This window comes from Zootoca vivipara, chromosome 1 (assembly GCF_963506605.1).
Source record: "Zootoca vivipara chromosome 1, rZooViv1.1, whole genome shotgun sequence".
NCBI lineage: Eukaryota > Metazoa > Chordata > Lepidosauria > Squamata > Lacertidae > Zootoca > Zootoca vivipara.
Window position 1 is genome coordinate 83,151,150 of NC_083276.1, and position 20,941 is coordinate 83,172,090.

General features: G+C 48.6%; 2 protein-coding genes across 3 annotated transcripts; one reads left to right on the forward strand and one right to left on the reverse strand.

Annotated features, from left to right (window-relative positions):
- Nucleotides 1–534: 534 nt before the first annotated feature.
- On the forward strand, nt 535–14,682 carry RPS6KB2 (ribosomal protein S6 kinase B2). 2 transcript variants are annotated; one of them, XM_035125808.2, is made up of 15 exons: nt 535–665; nt 1,030–1,064; nt 3,058–3,181; nt 5,269–5,337; nt 5,427–5,574; nt 5,718–5,775; nt 7,426–7,526; nt 7,896–7,986; nt 8,126–8,216; nt 8,699–8,806; nt 10,222–10,284; nt 11,166–11,243; nt 11,889–11,996; nt 12,136–12,248; nt 12,512–14,682. In XM_035125808.2, the coding sequence occupies exons 1-15, from the start codon at nt 591–593 to the stop codon at nt 12,675–12,677; spliced, it is 1,428 nt and encodes a 475-aa protein (XP_034981699.1). In that variant the 5' UTR covers nt 535–590; the 3' UTR covers nt 12,678–14,682. The 2 variants fall into 2 exon arrangements, with proteins under 2 accessions (XP_034981699.1, XP_034981708.1); XM_035125817.2 differs by lacking the exon at nt 8,699–8,806.
- PTPRCAP (protein tyrosine phosphatase receptor type C associated protein) lies at nt 13,733–20,832 on the reverse strand. The gene is made up of 4 exons (XM_060272218.1): nt 20,806–20,832; nt 19,014–19,173; nt 15,789–15,820; nt 13,733–14,335 (listed from the first exon to the last, which is right to left on the reverse strand). Exons 1-4 carry the CDS (start codon nt 20,830–20,832, stop codon nt 13,733–13,735), a joined length of 822 nt encoding a protein of 273 aa, XP_060128201.1.
- Nucleotides 20,833–20,941: the final 109 nt, after the last annotated feature.

Here is a 20,941-nt window from a genome sequence, read left to right on the forward strand (position 1 = left end):
TTTTATGATGTACATATTTTGTGGTTTTAGTTTTTATTATTATTATTATTCTGTGAACTGCCCTGAGACCCCCAGGTATAGGGCGATATATAAATTATTTTTAAAAAACCAAAAACCATTGAGAGCCGCTGCCAGTCGGTGTGCAGAATACTGAGCTACCGGTAGTTGGACTCAATGGTCGTCTCAGTATAACGCTGCTTCCCGCGTTGCCTATGCAACCCGAGATGCTTAGTGGGGGTAAAAACAGACTTGTGGTGCTACAGTTGGAGCGACAAATGGAAGGGTTAAGCCCCTTCTGCCAGCACACCACAAACGGCTGTGTGTGTGTATGGAAAGGGGTGTGCAGCGTACAGGAAGGTGTTGCACAGTGTAAAATGGAGACGACCACTTCCCCCGCACCGTTAAAACAGGAAACCGGGAGTGGGCTGCGAGTGCGGCCGCTCTTCTCCCGCCTCTCTATGATACGCTCCCTCAGAAAGGGCGGAAGCCTCGGTCCCATGACGACGATAACACCCGCGTCGCTGGGGAGATGACGACACGCAGGGAGGCGGGGCCCGGAAGGCCGCGGGGGTAATCGGGGATCCCCTGCTATGGCCGGCGTCTTCGACATCGACCTGGAAACGGAGGAGGGGAGCGACGGGGAGGAGCCTGAACTGGGGGCCTTGGTGAGGCGGGTTACAGACTGATAGAAGGGAAAAGGGGGTGGGCCTAGCAAGGCAGGCAGGCTGGGGAGTGGAAAGGAGGGAGGGAAGAAGCAAGTTAAGCCAGTAAGTAAGAGCGCAATGATATAGATCCTTACTCGGAAGTAAACCCCACGGGGGGTTCTTTCAAGGCATGTTGGTATAGGATTGCGGCCCATCAGTGCGGTCCTGTGCATGTCTACTGAGAAGGCAGCCCCTCTGAGCTTCAGTGGAGCTTATTTGCAGCCTTAGTGCCTAATACGGCTCCCACACTGGCTGGGACACTCCATTTTCCCTGGTACTGATTGACCTCTGCTTTGTCTCTCTATCTTCCCACCCCTCTTTTCAGGAGGTGGACCTAGATCTTCGCCACACAGGTGCTGAGTGAGTATAATACAAAGTCCTGCATTGCCTCCCTGGGAGGATTTTGCTGTGCTTCCTTGACCACAACCAGCTTACCCTGTCCCTCTTGCCTCTCAGGCTTGTCTGGACTAGGTTTCTTGTCTGAGATATAGGCAGACTGGCAAGGATTGCCTTGGTGAGTCACTGGGGGCCCATCTGTAGTCCCAGCTAGTCAGATGATCTTGGCATCTAGTACTTAGAAGCTCCCCTAAGCCCAAAGGCATGTTGTCATTTTGTTATATGGTGCTGTCATTGTAACATGACGGCACTTCAAAGCAATGTGTAAGTCAAATTACAGGCCCTGCCCTAAGGAGCTTACAGTCAGCCTTTTGATGGAAGGGTGGCAACAAAGGGAGGGGAGGGGAGAAGCAAAACTAACCAGGATGCTACATGCAAAATTTATTAAAACTACTGCCACTCGATTTTCACTGACAATGCAATCCACTGTTCCTTTACCACTCTAATAGGGAATATATTGGAGGTAATATGATTGCCTTGCTGAATTGGAGACTCAGGCCCGTGATACAGAGATTCCATTTAGCCATCAGATAGCTTATATTTCTTTGGCAGTAGGTTCAGGGCTGACAATCTAGGAATGTTATGAGATCTTGAGTATGTGAACTTAATCTTGTTCCTGTAGCTACAGTAACAAGACTTCAGGAAAGTGTGGACCAGTGTAGCCATACCCTTCAGTACCTTTGGCTATCAGGGAACCCTTATCTACCCTATTTGCCTTAGTTTTCAACTTTTGTTCTATTCCAGTGAGCAAGCAGCAGTTGCTGTATAGATTAGTCAGAATGTGCCTTTTGTACACAATGTGAAAGAGCTGTTCCTCTCCCACCTCTGTCAAGAGAATCAAGTCACGTGGCCATTTCTCTAGTGGTGAAGAACCTCTAGTCCACATGCCTAGTTAGACTTCAGCAAGGGTCTTGATTTTGCCTTTGCGGCCATTTACCCCTAACCACAACCACCTGCTTCACACCTGATGTCATAGGTGACATCACATATGCAGGTAAAGATAGAGCTGCAAAGGAGCAAATTGAGATCCAAAAGTGCACTCCTGATTGTCCTTTGGCAAGTGGTGCACTCTGCAAGTAAGTCTCACTGGGATCACCTGGGCTAGAGAGTTCCTAACCAGCTGTTTGGTGCCAAGAGCTAACCTCATTAAAGTTTCCTGTTTGCAAGCATGATTTGGATTCAAACCATGTCTGCAAACAGATATTCTTCTTCTGCCATTTTGCAGAGGAAAACTATCTTCAAAGAGGCTTGTTGTAACCCCTGATCAGCATTTACCGTATAGCCCTTTGAAGGCACAGTCTCTTCACCTGTCAGAGTTGGCCTGCAGTGCGTGGGGGAGGTAAAGATCCAGCTGGCCTGCCCCTGATCTATTCTAGACTATCAGACTGCCAGAGGAGTAGTGCTTTTCTTTCATTTCTAAACACTCTTGGCTTGTGTTCTAAGGTAACATAACTTAAGGAACTTCACAGAAGGTAAATTTCCTGGTCCTGCCTCTCTACAATAATGCTCCATTCTGCATGGTTCAGGAAGGCCCTGCTTTAATCCAGTGAGGCTTTGCAGGGGAGAGGAGGAAATGGGAAATTAGCTTTCTGTGAACTTTGTTAAGTTAACTTATCTTAGAGTCCATGCCTATACCTTTATAGAACACATATGACAATTTGTGGTTTCAATGGTTCTCTTCACTCTTTTTATATACCGTTTTTTCCATCTGTAAAGACACTCCCATGTATAAGACGACCCCTATTTTCGGGGGCTCTGATTTAAGAAAATGGGGGGGAGATGGTCCCAATGTATAAGACACCCCCAAATTTTGGATATTATTTTTAGGGGGGAAAAACCTAGTCTTATACAAGGAAAAATATGGTATATAACTGTCAAACTTCACTTTGAAGGAGCTTCTCTGCCTTGCCCCATATCCTGTTCCTTTATTTCCCTTGTCCTCCTTTCCCTTCCACAGACTCGTGCCAGGTCATTATGAGGAAATTGAAATATCTGAGAGTATTGTCAACAATGGCCCAGAGCGCATTGGGCCCCACTGCTTCGAATTGCTACGTGTTTTGGGCAAGGGTGGCTATGGCAAGGTGAGCAGTGCTTTGGGGTGGTGTGCATTGGGAGGGTGGGAAAAGTAGGGCAGTTATGCTTCGGAATGTACATATCCCTGTCCCCTGTTGTTGAAAAAGAACTAATTAATGGCAACAAAAGCAACCAATCTGTTTTGTTGCTATTAATTAGTTGTTCGTTTTTTCAGAAAAGTGAACTCAAAACAACTTGCAAAAACAAATATTAAAAGTAAGTGTGAAAGTGAGAGGAAAACAACCTAAGATTCACAAATATTATATAAGAGCTGCCAGGCTGCTTAGCAGGATGTAAAGCTTTCCACCACTGTTTAAATATCTGCACTGGCTCCCAATTGGCTACCAACCAAGTTCAAAGTTTCCATGCTGACTTTTAAACCCTGAACAACTGGAGACCAGGATACCTGTCGAGTGGCCTCTCACTGGCAGTAGAAGCCAATCTTTACAATTTTCCATGAAGCACCTGCTTGTCCTTCCATGACCAGCAAATGACCATTTGTTGAGCTATCCTCTAGGTTGCCCTCCATTGGGTAACTTGTGAGGTGGAGACAGTAGTGATCTTTAAACACCTCTTTAAAATTTATGTTTACCCAAGGTAAGTACTTTCCTGCAATTTGACTCCTAATTTTTTGCTGTGTGCTCTGCTCAGTTTTATTTGTGATCACCATTTTTTGTGTTTATCTGGTTCTTAGGTAATTTCAGGCTTATGGAGGAAGTGAGATGGATGAAACAGGAAGAGAGACATTTAGGAGGCAGGGAGCGTTTGACTTATGCCAAAGTTGACCAGTTAAAATACAGGTTATTTTTAAGGCCATGCCATGTTGATTAAGACTTTCTTTTGTTTTCCTTGAATCTGCTAAGGCAAATAGACTGGGAAACCATAACATGCCCACTTTTCCTTGTCCTATAGTTTCATTGACTGTGTGATATCTGACTGTGGCTGGGGACTGAGCCTGGGCGGTCAGATGGGAGCTGAATCAGACATACAGGCTGTGTATCTATCTCCCATTATTATTCATTATCACCATCATTACAGTCGTACCTTGGATCCCAAATGCCTTGCAAGTCAAACGTTTTGGCTCCCAAGCACCGCAAACCCGGAAGTGAGTGTTCCAGTTTGCAAACGTTCTTTAGAGCCCGAACGTCCGACGCGGCTTCTGCGGCTTCCAGATGAGTGCAGGAAGCTCCTGCAGCCAATCGGAAGCCGCGCCTTGGTTGTCGAACGTTTTCGGAAGTTGGACGGACTTCTGGAACAGATTCCGTTTGACAACCAAGGTACAACTGTATTTTATTAAGGGCCTTCGACGCAGTCATCTCAAGGAGATGTACGACAAAAAACAGATGCTTCTGTCATCCCTTCCCCAAAAGACTTCCTGCATGGTTGCACAGTTCATAGAAATGTACACATGCATCATTGCATCATGGAGTTGCATCATGTTCAAGCAACCCTCATGCTGCAAGGTGGGCGTCCAGTTGTGCAGTTGACAGGATTGGGGCCTCTCTTGTTTAGTTTCCAGATATATGGTTTCTTGAGTCCTTGACAGGATTGCCCTCCCTATAGCCCAGCCTTCTCCAGCCTGGTGCTCTCGAGATGTTTGGCCTACAACGCCCAGCATCCTCAATCAATGTGGCCAGTAGCCTGCAATGATGCAAAATTATAGTGCGAAACAAATCTGGAGGGCACCAGGTTGGGAAAAGCTGCTCTACCCTTTGCCCCTTGAGTTCTGTAGCAGCCCCTGGGGAAGAGGGGGCAATGTGGTGAGTTATTGGCAGTAGCGCCATTAGATGCCTACTCTGAAGCAGGAGTGTGCAGAGTACCCAGGGCTCTGTACTGAGGGCTGTGATATACCTGATCCATTCTGGATTTGTTCCAGCATGCCGTGTGATGAGCCTTGCTTGCTCCTTATGCCATTCTCTTACATAAAGTTTGAGCACACAGGAGATGAAGGTTGCAGAGACTGGATGCATGATGTGGGAGTCTGAGGGCCAATGATACCTGGCCGAGCTAAGGAATGTTTGGGACCTTATGTGGCTCTTCTCTTCAGTCTGCCACGGGCTGCTCATCTTGCTTACTGCTTCTGTGCCCACTGTAGGTATTCCAGGTACGGAAGGTGCAGGGCACAAATGCTGGGAAAATATTTGCCATGAAAGTCCTAAAGAAGGTAAGCTGCCTGTCTCTTTGCAGTAGAGGTTATGTGTCCCGTTTCATCCCGTAGTGGGGACCTTCATTCTCTCTCGGTGTCTCCTGCAGGCCAAGATTGCCTGTAATGCCAAGGACACCGCCCACACAAGGGCAGAGAGAAATATCCTGGAGGCCATCAAGCACCCCTTCATTGTGGACCTCATCTATGCCTTCCAAACTGGTGGTAAACTCTACCTCATCCTGGAATGTCTCAGTGGTATGGAAACAAAGATCAGCCTCCGTCAGTGGAAAGGGGACTGTCCCAGTGGCTTGGTGCAACTCCCTGGGAGCCAACCCCTTCAACTCCAGGTGGATTTTGGGACGTGGGCTGATGGTTTCTCTTCCTCCTGTGTTTTCTAGGTGGGGAGCTCTTCATGCAGCTGGAGCGAGAAGGCATCTTCCTAGAGGACACAGCCTGGTCAGTGCAAGCACCGGGCTAGACTGAATGGGGGTAGTTGGGAGGGCTGGAGTTAGCTGCAGGATCTCTCTCCTGCTTCGTACACTGGCCGTATAATCTCTTAGGTTAGGGGAAGGAAATCTGTGTAATATCTGGATGACATTACTAAACTAATCTGCCATATGAGTAGTAGATTGGACCATCTGGTTTTACTTGATCCATGAAAAAAAAAAAGAGAGATTTTGTTGTTTATCTTCTCAGGACAAACATCCTAGGGTGCAGCCTGCCTTGCCTTTGTTCCATTGCTGACTCAAGCCCCTGTGTGTTTACTTGGAAATAAATCCCAGTCTGCTGAGCATAGTTTACTGTTGTGTGTTTAAAAGTGCTGCTTTAATCCGTGTCCTTTCCCTCATATGAGGTTTTTGTTGCCTTCACCTGTAACAATTTATTCTAAAATAGATTGTATTGGTCTTTTTAACTGAACATCCACAGTGACGTGTTACTATGTGGATTTTTTAGAGCACGCCTAATCTGACTTGGGTACCTATTAAAAATTACAGCTTCAGTCTCAGAGCTGTTTCTTTGGGGATTTATCCCATGAGCAGCTACCGTATTCAAGGACTGGCAGCCCTTTGGGAAGAGTCCAGCAGTCTGTCAGGCAACACAAAATTGTCAGCTGGCCAGGGCAGTGATTTTAAGCTAACACCACTTGTGACTGGTCTTGCCCACATCATTGCTGCCTCCTAAGATGAACCCATGGAAAATTTTGCATGGTACAACTGCAACAATTCACTTGAAATGACTCCTCCTGCAGCCATGGCATTGGTTTATCTCCTGTCTGCACTGTAACATCAAACAAGTTTGCTGTTTTAAAAATCCATAGTGCACACGGTGAGATAAATGCACAGTGGGATAAATGCAGATGCGACAGAAATTCAAAAGCACTTGCCAAGCAGGGAAGAGGATCAGATCAAGCATTCTCAAATAAGGCAGCTCTCCCCATTGTTGTCCAATGAAAGAGGGTCATTGTATTTGTGTGCAGCGGCATGTTGCTGCTCCTCTCTCCGGCCTGACAGGAAGGAGTGCCCTATAAATGCATGTAGCTGTTCTCAGCCCTGATGATTCTTCTGTGGGGCTTCCAGAGCTTTAACTGTTGCTGGAAGTGGGAGGGCATGAGGTAATGCAATAAACACCAGCATAAAATACTGGATTGCTTGACTATGCTCTTGAGGCACGTTGGAGCAAACAACTCAATGATGTTCAGAATGGATTCTTGGGAACTTGTAGGTCTCTGGTGAAGAGTAAATATTGGCTGCATTGCCCCTGCTCATTAAAATTCCAGAAACCATCACATTCTTTCCACTTGCCCAAGCCAAAAGGAACCTTGACTTACCTACACCAAACAGGTATTCCTAGCTGTACCGGAAGATGCAACTTCCCATCCAGCTGCTTTCTTTGCAGTTGGGTCCTTCAGTCCCACAGATGGACTGAATCTTGTGGATTGCCCTCCCCTTTTGATTGACATCAAGCTTTCTGTTAGTGGTTTGCACTGCTTGTTGTTGGGACCCTTGAGTGGTGGTTCCTCAAATATTGGCATGGCAAGCCCATTCTGAACTGTTTGGGTGGCTTGTGTTCCTGCTGCTGACTGAGTACTTTCCCCTCTTCTTCCAGTTTCTATCTGAGTGAGATCACTCTGGCCCTTGGTCACCTGCACTCTAATGGCATCATCTACCGGGATCTCAAGCCTGAGAACATCATGTTAAACAGCCAGGGTAGGCAGCAGTATTCCCAGTGTGCAAAAGGAGTGTGCGTGGATGGTGGGTGCATGGCTTGGTTTCAGTATGTTCCTTACCCTCAATTTATTTATTACTAATGGTGCTAATTTATTATCCGCCCCTCACCCTTTGAGTACAGAGCCCCATCCCTGTTCTCTTGTCAGAGTCCCAACCACCACAAGTTTCAAGAACAAAATAACTCTTCCCTTCTGTGGTTTCCAGCAACTGCATTTTGGACCAATTGAAGTTTCCAAGTTGTCCTCAAGGGCATCCCCACACGGAGCACATTAAAATGCAGTAACCTAATCACGAAGTTACTGCCAAGGCAGTAACAGGAACTCACTTTCCTGGTTTCCTCTTCTGCAGGGCACATTAAGCTGACGGACTTTGGCCTCTGTAAGGAGTCCATCCATGATGGCGCTGTCACCCACACCTTTTGTGGCACCATAGAATACATGTAGGTGACCTGGACTCCTGGGCATTTTTGAGAAATCAGCACAGGCTTTCTTCCGGTTCAGTTTGGGTGGGAAATATATGTAGATGACATATAGAGGTCACAATATTATTTCTCCCTCTGCCCCCCACTTGCATTCCAGGGCCCCAGAGATATTGCTGCGCAGCGGCCACAACCGAGCAGTGGATTGGTGGAGCCTCGGTGCTCTGATGTATGACATGCTCACTGGATCGGCAAGTCTCGCTCATGCTGTGTTTGAAGGCGGGGTTGGAAGCAACAGGGCACAGGGTGTCAACAGAAGGGATGCCACACATGACTGAGAGAGGGAGGAATTGTAGATCAGTGGTTAATGATGGGCCGGGTTGTAGATAGCCTTGTTTCTGGGTCAGCTGGCAGTAGATACTAAGCAACCAACTGAACAGGTTCTGGGGGGAAATGGCAACATCTCACTGCTAGTAAGGCGTTTGAAGGGGTGGGGTGGGGACTGCTGCTGCTTCCTTGTCTGTGTGTCTTCATGCCTCTGTCCTAGCACACTTCATTGTCTCCACCTTTTATTCTCAAGGGGTTTGCACCGATGTTTTGCTGTCGGTTTCCTTGCTGCACCCTCACTGTTTCCCTTCTCCCCACCCCACCCTGGCCACCCCTGCACTTGCTTGAGCTTCCAAGCAGATTCTTCCTCCTCCTGTGCTGAACCCTCTGTGTCCCTGCCTTGCAGCCGCCATTTACAGCCGAAAACCGCAAAAAGACCATGGACAAGATCCTGAAAGGGAAGGTGGCGCTTCCACCCTACTTGACCCCCGATGCCCGTGACCTGATCAAGAAGGTACCAGCCCACCTGTCATTGGATTGGGCCCCCCTGCAGATTGCATTTTGAATGTCTTGTTGCTTAGGTTGCTATCACACCTTCCTCCCCCGGGCACCTTGCAAATGCTGCATATATGCTTTAATCAATGCATTACTTATGGGTATGGGTATGTAAGGTAGGCGCGGCCAGCATACTTTGGCAGCCAGGCCAAAACTTGTGGTTGTTGAGAGAGATGGGGAGAGCGTCTGTATTCAATGTGACACCCAGCTTTGGAGGTAGGAACCCCTGAGGTTCAGCACCAGCCCAGTGATTGTCCCCTTCTTGGTTCCAAGCTCAGAAGGGCTCCCCAGAGCAGAATCGTAGACCATGCAGACAGTCACCTTCCTCCTAAGCTTGGCAATGGTGAAGCGGGAGGAGGGGGCTTGCCATTCCTTTCTCTTGCCTCTGGCTGCTGTGTGACCACCTCTTCCCTTCCTGTACCACCGGTCATGGTGGAGAGGCCAGCTGTCTCTCCAGTATGGCCTGTCCGCTATCTCTCAGCTTCAGGAAGTACTTGGTGCAGAAGCTGATGCTGCAGAGCATACAGGGACATCCCCTGCTCCAGTGGACTTGGGCTGAAATGGATGGGGATGTAGTGGGTGGAGGGCAGCAGCACCTCTCACGCCGACTGCTCCATTGCACTGAGAGGCAGTGAGGAGGGGCAGGCCGTGTGCCCAGTACTGGCTAGTGTTGGGGAGGGAAGCAGGTGGAAGCTTGTGGATAGTGGGGATGACATGTCAGCATGGCCAGTTGTTTGCTGTTATGGAAACTGTAGTCCATGACATCTGGAGGTGCCAGATGAGGGAAGGCTGCCATAGTGGGGTGGGGGGGTGGGGAGTTGTTGTGTAGACTCCTGTTCATGTGAAAAGCATTCTGATAATAGTGGACTCAAACCTCATCCTGCATTCTAGAGTCCTGAGTAGAATAAAACAGAGGTTACTGTGGAAGTGCTATGGTTGTGAGTCCCATCTGCTTCAAGAGTCTGCTTCTGCCCTTTGAGCTTAAAGATAAAGGTAAAGGGACCCCTGACCGTTAGGTCCAGTCATGGACAACTCTGGGGTTGCGGGCGCTCATCTCGCTTTACTGGCCGAGGGAGCCAGCATACAGCTTCCGGGTCATGTGGCCAGCATGACTAAGCCGCTTCTGGCAAACCAGAGCAGCGCACGGAAACGCCGTTTACCTTCCCGCCAGAGCGGTACCTATTTATCTACTTGCATTTTGATGTGCTTTCGAACTGCTAGGTAGGGAGGAGCTGGGACTAAGCAACGGGAGCTCACCCTGTCGCGGGGATTCGAACCGCCGACCTTCTTGATCGGCAAGCCCTAGGCTCTGTGGTTTAAGCCACAGCGCCACCTGCGCAATATTTATTCCATGCATTCTCTCTCTTTTCCCAGTTCCTCAAAAGGCATGCCAGCCAGAGGATCGGGGGCGGGCCAGGCGATGCTGCAGATGTACAGGTAAATTGGACAAGGGGACAGTGGCAATGGAGATGGTGTTAGTGAACTCAAACAAAAGTTCTGCACTGATATCTGGTGATTCACCTGCATGCCAATTTTAGTAGCTGAGAAGCTTGTTGGAGAAACCTCGCTGGGAAAACCCACCAGTGTTACGTTCTATACCATTTGTGTAAGCAGTACCATGTTAAGGGGAGGGAAATCTGGCACACATAATGTGACTTTTGTGGTCTGTGCTTAGCCTTTTCACCACCATTTCTCAATACTTTTGTGACTGCTGATTTTCATAAATAGCCGTATATGGTGTTCTGCTGTTCAAGCCACCCATTAAATTAGAAGTCAATCAGGACTGAGCTCTACATTCAGGAAAAAGCATGCAGTACAGCCACCCATGGACTGTGGCACCAAGAATCTTCTCCTTGACATGCTAGCTTCTATAGATAGTACTTTCAGGAAACACTCCAATCCCTGATCCACTATTCACATTCTGAAGTGGCACCATCTTTAGAAGGCTGTGCCTCTATTTTATTTTCTGAAATGTGCAGATTGGGCCCCAATTCTGTACTTGAAAAGGCCTAAATTTCTTGCCAAGTTGAAATGACCACAAATGGGAATTTTACCAGAGGAAGTCAGCTTTTTGTTTGGTGCCACTGTGGTGTCTATGAGCACTGTAGCCATCATGCTTCTCTGGCTATTGTGCTTGATAGATAAGGAAGTGAGGGTGGGGGAGAGGGAGTTTTCCTGACACCATAACTATAAATCTTTGGAGTGCAATTTTTCCATCTGGTTGTAGGCAGTATGGGAGCAGCCTCAAATTTTAGGATTTTGTTTCTGGAACGTCAAATAGTTCTGGGTAGCAATAATTTCCCCGCCTTGCCTTTCAGAGACACCCGTTTTTCCGACACATTAACTGGGATGACTTGCTGGCTAGGAGAGTTGACCCACCCTTCCGGCCATCACTGGTAGGACCCTACTCCTTTCTTCTCACCTAGCCCATATTTCAGCCCATGTCCTTCTCTGTTCTCTTTGGTTTGCATAGGTAGTTGATAAACTGGGTGACAACTCTGTTTCCTCATAGCCATGCATGGAATTGATGGCAGAGATCAAAGATGCAGAATGGATGCAGAGTGTAAGAAAAACAGGATGGCTAAATGGATAATAAATCCATGTTGAGTGATCTTGATTTCAAGATCGTCCCCTGAGCTGTTGTGGATGGGCTATCGTACCTCTGCATTCCATTCTTCCTGTACCAATTTGCCCTGCCTAAGCAGCCCAGAGGGTGGTGTGGTGTCTCCCTGGAACTCCTGCTAGTCCTTTTGCTTTCTGTACAGTGGTACCATGGTTCTAGAACTTAATCCATTCCAAGAGTCCGTTCAACTCCCAAAACCATTCGAAAACCAAGGCCCGGCTTCCGATTGGCTGCAGGAGCTTCCTGCACTCAATCAGAAGCCATGTCAGACGTTCAGCTTCCAGCAAACGTTTGCAAACCAGAACACTTACTTTTGGGTTTGCAGCGTTCGGGAGCCGACTTGTTCAACAACTAAGCCGTTCGAGAACCAAGGTACCACTGTATACTGGTCACCTCTTCCTCCTTTTCCCACCTGCAGCAATCTGAAGACGATGTCAGCCAGTTTGACACCCGCTTCACTCGGCAGACCCCCGTGGATAGTCCTGATGATGGCTTCCTCAGCGAGAGCGCCAACCAGGCCTTCTTGGTAAGGGACACGCAGCAGTGTTTGCCTTTCCCTAGCAAAGGGGCTGCAGGGTTGCTGCTGCTTCCGAGTTAAACCAAATCCTGAGGTTGCAATAGCAGCCCAGATCGTAGCCGCGTTGACCAGCTGTTTCCTTCTGCAGGGATTCACCTACGTAGCCCCATCAGTGTTGGAGAGCATCAAGGAAGGCTTCTCCTTCCAGCCCAAGCTGCGATCTCCCCGCCGTCTCAACAGCAGCCCCCGCACCCCTGTCAGGTAAGGGAGAGCCACGAGGTGGCCTAGATTCTAGGGTGCATTCCTCATGGGACTAGCTAGGGCAAAAGCAGGGTGAGCTCAGGGCCTTGCTTACGACAATGTTATCTCCGGTATCCCTTCCCTAGGGGAACGGTTGTGCTGTTTGGGCCTTAGTCGCTGCGATACCTGTGGCGCTATATGGAATGGGGGGGGGCAGGAGAGAACAGGGAGGCATGTAAGTGGTGAAGTCAGTAACTGGCTTAACTCCAGCCCATGTTTTGCAGCCCATTGAAGTTCTCACCCTTTGAAGCCTTCAAGCCAAGCACAAGCACGGAACAGATGGAGCTGTCGCCGCCCTCGCTCATGCCAGTGCCAGAAGTCACTGCTCCGCTGCCCATCAAAACCCCATCGGGCACCAGGAAGAAGAAGAGCCGGGGGCGGGCCCGGTAGCTGAGGCAGTGAGATCATTGGACCGTCCGCCTTGGCAGGGCGGCGCTCTCTGGTTGCTCAGGTGGACGGGGGCTCAGAGGTGGAGAGAGCTGTGCCACAGCAACGTTAAGCCCTGTTTGGGGAGCACCTTTTCTCCCCCGCTGCAAGGGGCCACCTTCCCTCCCAGCTGCAAAGGGCGGTGTGGTGTCGGTGCTTTTCCGTCATAGGGAACGATCCCTACGTGAGGTGCTTTCTTTTGAAATATATAGTGAAACGTGGTGGGAACGGAGGGAAGTTGAGACACACAAAAGATCGGTCATAAGGCACCTGCCTCGGGGCTGAGGACGCTGCCATCTTACTGGCGGTGCATTTTGCGTGAGTGTGAACTGGGGGTAGGGAGGACTTTGCTGTTAGGACATGCAGTCTGGCTCTCCTCGCTGCTGCCAGATCCGTGGCAATTAAAGCTTTAGGACTTGTAAAGCAAGGGGCACAGCTTTGACCAGGCGAAAAGGATTGAGCGAATCCTACTGGGTGGAGTTGCACCCCCTCGCGGGAAGCTTCTGCACCCGTCTAACTTTCCCCAGTGTGCACCAAGTGCCAAAAACTGATGGTGCTCCTTAAGTGGCCGTGACCAGGTCAGTCTTACCCCCGGGCTACTACCTATTTAGCAGTGCCTCTTTCTGTACCCTTGACTGTGAGTGGATCCTAGCGGTCTGGTTGCCGCCCAGACAATGGGCTGGTAAGTGGCAAGGATTTAACAGCTTGTTTCTGAGGACTGCTGCCACGATGCCCATGAAGCTTGGCCTATGCCAGTAGTACAGTTGCGGTGGGAGAAAACCATGCTGTCTTATCTCCCCTCTACTTTATTTTGTCATAGGAAACTTTCAAAACAAAATGGAAACTCAGGCTTGGTGGGGACAGGCAATCGAGCAAGCTAGGTGCAAACGGGAAGGGGGTCAATAGGCAACACAGGGCAAAAGCAACTTCTGCTATGTCCATGGGGTGGGGTGGTGAACTGCCTTCAGTCTGTAGCTGTCTTTGCAGCGGGTGCTTCAGTGCCCTCTATCCTGCTACTTCTAGAGGGCAGTGACATGCAGCTGTTTGCCTGGGTCCTCCCAGGCCGCTGTCCCAGAGAAAGAATGCAGATCACTCAGGAGAGCCCCTGCGCTGCTCTCAGTTGCCTTTGGGACCCCTTCTTCCACTGAGGCCTCCTGCACTGCTTTATCTTCTGCTGGCTCCGGTTCGGCCTTCTCCTTGGAAGCTCCTTGCTTTTCCTCGTCCTTGTCCTCCTCCTCGTCTTCTCCTTGGAGAAGCTGCTGCTGCTCCCTCTCATCCCCCACATCAATGGGTTGCTCCTCCCCGGACTCTTCGTCTCCCAGCTTCTCATCCTGCTGTCCCTGTAACGGCTCTTCGGGGAGTTCCCCTCCCCAAAGCCCTTGCCATCGGAGCATCAGACCCCTCAGCAGGCGCTGGGGGTGGTACCTTCCTCCTGATTTGCGGCTCAGCCGGCGCCACGCCAGGAACAGCAAGAGGAGCAGCAGCAGCAGCAGGCAAACCAGGAAACTCACGACGATGTCATCACTGCTCTTGCCGTGGCCACCTCTCTCTGGAGCTGCTCCCATGGCTTTCCCTAGAAACAGCAGGAGCAGGGCAGAGAGCGCGTGGACGAACTGGGGCCTCTACAGAGAAAAAGGAGCCAGGATGAGTCCCTGCCCCTGCAATTTTAATATGACAAGGAGCCTTGAATGTTGGCCTGCTGTCTGGAGCTGTGGCGCTCTTCCCTGGGCTGTGTGGATCATGGAATCGTGCCCTGAAAAGTCCCACTTGCACAGTGTTAATTGGACTCTGATGTAGATGTTAAGGAGGGATCATGGATCATGGTAAAAAGAGCAGGGCACTGCCATTGCTCGGAAGCTGTCTAAGTTTTTAAAATGTTCACCAGCAACTGCCTGCATATATATATTTTTAACCTACATGCTGCAGCTAGGAGGGCTTGCAATTAAAGAAGAAAAAATGAGTTCCTGGCCTTGTGTGATGTTTGGGGATTTTATTTGCTACTGTGTTAGATCTGCTCATGGGGGCTTTGCATCATCAGTGGCGGCTCACAGACCACTAGACATTTGCTGAAGCGCTATAATGTAAGAGGAACAAGTACCGGTATGTGTGTGATTGTTTCCTAGCACAAGTTCCATTGGTACAGTCATAAAGACATATCCAGATGGCAGAGGAGAAACTACAGCCAATAAGAGCCTATAGCAAGTTGACTATAAATTATGCAGGCTTAAGAAAATGTGCATGCATATATATTTTTCTTGCATATTTCCCCTGCTATTTTTACATAATTTTACATAATTTACTCTGCTATGTTAGGGACTAACATATGTATGTAGGGTCTTTGGAAGTCAGCTTCAATGACTACTGTGGTTTTGGAAATTCAGCAATAATTTCTCATACGATTGTGAAGATATGATAAAGCATGTACTTTTAAATATAAAAGCTGATTCTTTAGAAAGCTGAATTCTGTATACAAAGCCACCCTCCATTTAACTCAACCTTTGCTTCAGAAGGCAGAACCTCTATTTGGTGCTTTGGCCATTGGCAATTTCTGTACTGTCTGCCCCAAATGGCCTGAGGCTCAGTATGTCAGGTGAGGGAAGAAGATATATTTCCGCTAAGCCAGCATATGAAGGTAGACCGTGCCAACTATCAAGCTTTGTAGTTACCAAGAAAGAGCTGGTCCATTTAACTTGGGCAGGTCTTGCTTCAGCTAATTTTATGGGGTGTGTTTGTCAAATGGTGAATGCCCTATTAGACGTATGGAAGGAAGTGGGCTGTAGAAGCAGACTGCAGGGAGTTTCGGCTAACAGTTTTGGTTTAATCGGATGCTGTATACCCACACCTCTGTCTTGCACTGGCGCTAATGGAATACAGGCTGGGTGACAAGTCTGTTCCTTTCTTTTTTCTCCATGTCACTGAAGCAAGGCTGCTGAATATAATTCAGCAATGGAGGAAAAGGCTGATGCCATCAAGGAACGGGTAATCTGTGGGAGAATATTAGGACTGAACATCCAGGGAGAGGGAAGTTCTAAATCAATATTGGGAGACAGCCTGCATTACTAAGCTTTAACTAACCTGCACCTTGGATATTTGTGGTCTTCTGTGACCTGAAAGTAGTGAAGTAAGAAGAAATAGCAGTGTTAGGCAGAGAAAGCAGCAGCAAAGGAAACTAATGTTGAGGCAATGGGACAGGATAAGAAGTCCCCGGCAGCACAGGAACAGCAAAGTCTTTCCCTACGTTCCACAATACTAATCAGCAAGGTAATCTTTACAGGACTTCCAGTTTACTAACAGGATTTGTTTGTTTGTTAGGGGGTTGGTGGAGTAGAATAAAGTTAGGCTAGGAGACGAGAGTTTGATAGAGCTATCAGCAAGTTTCCTACATTTTGAGGCTATTTTCTGTGAGTGCTGGATCTGTTTGTTTTCTGATCCGCTAAGTCAGGCATCCCCAAACTGCGGCTCTCCAGATGTTTTCGCCTACAACTCCCATGATCCCTAGCTAACAGGACCAGTGGTCGGGGATGATGGGAACTGTAGTCCAAAACATCTGGAGGGCCGAAGTTTGGGGATGCCTGTGCTAAGTTCACGTCTATACCGAAGCCAATGGTTGCCAACCCTTTCAATAGGCACATTTGGAATCTGGAGTGAGTGTCGTGGGCATCAGTCACAAAATGGCTGCCACGTCTAAAAAATGCAGGACCATAAAATGGTGCAGGCGCCCCCCCCCCGTCAACGGGGAAAAGGCACAGGGAAGCCTTTTGCAGAAGAAAGTGTGCATGTCTAGTCCTATCGTCCAATGAAATGTGGGTGTTTAAGGATGTGTGCAAAGTGAAGGAGAGTGAGCCAATACACACAGAAAGCGCGAATGTTAGGTTTTTTTTGAGGGGGGTTATTTCTAGAGACCTTTTGTGGGCACGTGCACACTAGTGAAACCTCTGGGTTGCATTCAAAGTTGTGCTAAAGAGATCCATTCCGTAATCACAAAGATTTCTCGTGTGACACAGCATTGTCCCACTCCTCTCTCTGTGCCCCACATAAATCTATTGTATTTAGTTGAATACCACCTCATGTGCCTGTGTGCCTTGCAGCCTTGGTACTCTCACGTCTAAGAACTTGCCCTCTGCATGTTGTTTAGAAGAGAGCAGCCATCGGGCGCCATCAGGTCCCACAAGCAGCACAACGTGAACATTAGCAAATGGCTTTGCAACCGGTTACTTGCTCCTTTACGCAGAGAAAGTAACTGTAAGAGCAAGAGCCTCAAAAGGCCTGTGAGGGAGAAAGGAAGCCACGGGAAGGACATTGCCACTAGGGTAGCCCCTGCAGCAAATTATTATCTGCAGCAAGGGTGGAGACCTTGTGGCCCTTTAGCTTCCATTTTGCGTAGCTCGGGAATCGGGAGGGAGTGGCCCTCCAGGACTCCAACTCCCATCAGCCCTAGGCAGCATAGCCAAAGGGCAGTAATCATGGGAGTCCAACAATAGCCGGAGAACCCCATCCCTGAGCTACACTAAATGGAAGCTGAATTCTACTCCACCCAACCTCCAAGCGAGACACCTTGTCAGGAGGCTATTTGTATGTGTATGACAGGTGGGCCGTTGGGTTAGCCTTTGTCACACTTTTAGCATTTTGAAGAAGTATCAGCTTTGTTACACAACAAAGCCGATGCTTCTTCAAAATGCTGAAACAGTTCCTGAGCGCTATTAGGAGACCACAGTTCTCTGTGACCCATTTTTTCTATAGAATCTGTACATCGGTCGTCTCCTCCCCTGAAACAACTAGAATGGCAGCCAATAGGCCTACGCTACAGTATTTCTGAAGAATGCAGCAAGACACAAAGCACGGATGGGGAACTTGTGGCTTTCCTGCAGGGGGTAGACCACAGCTGACATAGGGCCATAGGTCAGTGGCAGAGCAAGCATCTGCTTTGCAAACTGCAGGTTCCAGGTTCAAGTTCTAGAATCTCTAGGGCTGGGAGAGACCCTTGGGGGCTGCTGCCAGTCAGTGTAGACCAGTGCTTCCCAAACTCGGGTCTCCAGCTGTTTTGGGGCTACAATCTCCACCATCCGTGACTACTGATCCTGCTAGTTAGGGATGATGAGAGTTGTAGTCCAAAAACAGCTGGAGATCAAAGTTTGGGAAATCCTGGTGTAGACAATACAGAGCTATAAGGCAGCTTCCTATGTTTCTATAGTCCCTGACCATGCTGGCTGAGGCTAATGGGAGTGGGAGTTCAATAATATCTGGTGAGCAACAGATTTCCTATCACTGCTATCTACTGCAGCAGAAAAGCCCTTTGCTCCATCCCATATTAAAGGGAGCAGCTTTACCAACAAAGGATTGAAGGCAGCAAAGGGCCCAGTTTTCAACTACTCGCAAAAGCCATTAAAGAGGCCAGCATCAGAGCATAGCTTAACCTTGGAGTTCTCTAGCCCAAAAGCAGAAATGTCATCTGATGGAACAAAAGAACTTTAAGAGTTAAGGCAGAACATCAAAGGAAACAGAAGTGTCCAAGAAGCCAACGTGCCAGAGTAGTGCGCCTTATCAAAACTGCCCAGTGGAATAAGGAGGGAACACAGAACAAAGGACTATAAGCAATGAAAGAAAAGCCATTCCAGTGCTCCAGGTCCTGGGCTTTCATCACAGCAAAAGGGAGACTGGGCGCCATGAATACCTTTTAAGAGCTTTTGCCGCTTCCAAGTGGTCTCGCACGCAGGGAGGAAGAGAATGCGGCACCTCAAGGCATCTCTTGACTTATTTTACCATTTTCCGTGCAGCCTTTTCACTTAAGAAAATGCCCAAGGGAGCACCTTCTCCTCCACTGTAGCAAAACAAATTCTAGAGCAGCAGCAGAATGGCCGCTGCATTCCCACCCCCCTGCCAGTGGCAGGAGAGAGAGGACAAAGTGGACTCCCTCTGGCCAACCAGGGATGGCGATGGGCATGGCCAGCACCTTATGAGCAGCATTTAATCAGCCTGTGCCAACAGCACCTCTCTTATTCTTATCTGCCTTGGTAGCCCTGCCTGCTCAACTTCTCCTGGAGAAGAGAGAGCCTGGCACCTCCTTGCAGTAGCCAAAGAACAGCAAATGGAAAGAGCCCAGTGAGAGGCTCAAAGCTTAACCAGCTATTCGCGATAAGGAAACATTCTGGTTTCTAAACGTCTCCGCCACTACTGTCTCAAGTCCAGTAGGGGTATGCAACTTTGCCGCTTCTCGCTCTCACACATACTCTCTCTCACACACACATGCCACCCTTCCAAATTCATTTTCTCCAGCCCTGTTGGGTCTACCCTCTTTCTTACCATCGTCAGGAGTGGAGTGCTCTTTGCTCTGCTGCACTGCGTGTAGCCTGGAGGAAAATGAAACTTTGCAAGCAGTGGCCCTGTGTGTGCACTTTGGGGGGTGGCGGAGAGATGTTTCCTGCCTCTGCTCGTCACCCTGCACAGAGAAAACACTCCAAAGCTATACTTAGCACCTGATGCAAAGAATCAACTATTTACCTATTTTGGGTACTTCCAACCATTATCAGGCTTAAGCAGAATTTCCCCATTGCATTGATGAGCATCTCTCATTGGGTAGAAAGCCAGAATTAGCTCAAAATCTATTAAGCAAATTTGTTTCCCATGCCAGTGTCTGTTCTGCTTAAATTTGGGGGGTAGGGGTGGGGAAGAGGGAGATATAAAATGTACCAAATCAAGTACTTTGGACAGCTATCAATGGTTGCCCGCCCATATTCACAAGGCTTACAGGGCCTATGCTCTGTACTGTAGCAGATTCCTGTGTTTGTTTGCCCCTCATTTGGGCTTGTAGAAGAGGAATGAGGACTCCTGATTGTAAAGGATAGTCCACTGCAGCTGATAGAGTTTAAAAAAAAGTAAAGCACACTTCCACACCACCTACATCCCGGGAGAAGGACGGCAGGGTGGGTGTGTAATATAGAAGATGTACAGAGGATGCTCAAGAAAACTTTGCAACGGTTTCCTTGCCCAGGAAAAGTAGAGCCAAGAAGTGCTCTCTTCATTTGCACCACTTCATAGCCCTTGCAGTCGTATGGGAAAAGAGAGTGAACACTTTTCTATCCCGTCAGCAGCTTTTGTCTATGCAGAGAGCGCAGATCACAAATTGGTGCCGCAGTGTGGAGACTTTGCATGCATGGTTTGCATTCAACTTACAACAGCACTATTTCCTGCAGGCTCAGGCAGCAGAGACGCCTTAATTCAACAGTGCCAACCACAAGTTTCCTGCCACCCCCTGCCCCAGAACAGCTTTTGCTGCTTGGGTCTAGGACAGGAAGAGCAGCACACCTGCCACCCGCCACCTACACTCTTCCGGAGAACCTTAATGCGCAGCGGGTACCTACAGCGTGCATGCACTTCAGTACAAATCATATTGGCTTCTCCAGCAGCCACAAAAGATGTTGCTTAGGAGCTGGATACTCCACAAGCCCAGGAGATTCTCTCTCTCCACATTCAGTGTTTACTGCGGTGGGAGATTGAATGTTTCAGAATTACTGTGCTTTTTAAAAAAAACTTAAAACTGCTTTTCAGAAAAAGCTCCTAAGGGAGCATTCAATTCATTGTGGTATTTTTAAACAGTGGAAACAAACAATAAGTGAGTGTGTATGCACATACACACACAGAGTAACGAATATAGCAGTTGATAGGACCGCATAAAAGGCAATTTGGCAGGAGCCAATTCAAACCAAAGGCCTGCCTAAACAATGTGGTCTTCAGCAGCTTGCAAAAACGTCAAAGGGAGGAAGCTAGAGATGTATCTCTCACCCTTCTGAACTACTGTATGCTTCAATAGAGGGAGGTGGAACAGAAACACACACACCCTCCAGATCTCCCAAGGTAAGCAGAATCAGCTAGTTCTTTAAATTCCCTGAACTGGGCTTGGTTGGAAATACACCACAATCGAGTGCAGATTAAACAAAGGAGCCCCATGCCTCATGTCACAAGCTCCTGGCGTCAGCAGCCTGCATTAGCTGCAGATTCCAAATGCTCATCCGAAGCAGCCCCACAACGTTGCAGCAGTCCAAGCAAGATGTGACCCAGGCATGACACTTGCAAAAGTGGTGCAAGAGTGTTTTACCTGTATGATGTGGCTGTGACCTTGCATGCCTTGATGGGAGAATAGAGAGAGATGTAGGAGGGAACTGTTTGTTTTTTTAGCTCCACCCACTTTTGCTCCTGGCTCTGCCCACCAGCGGCATATGGCCCTTGGAAGT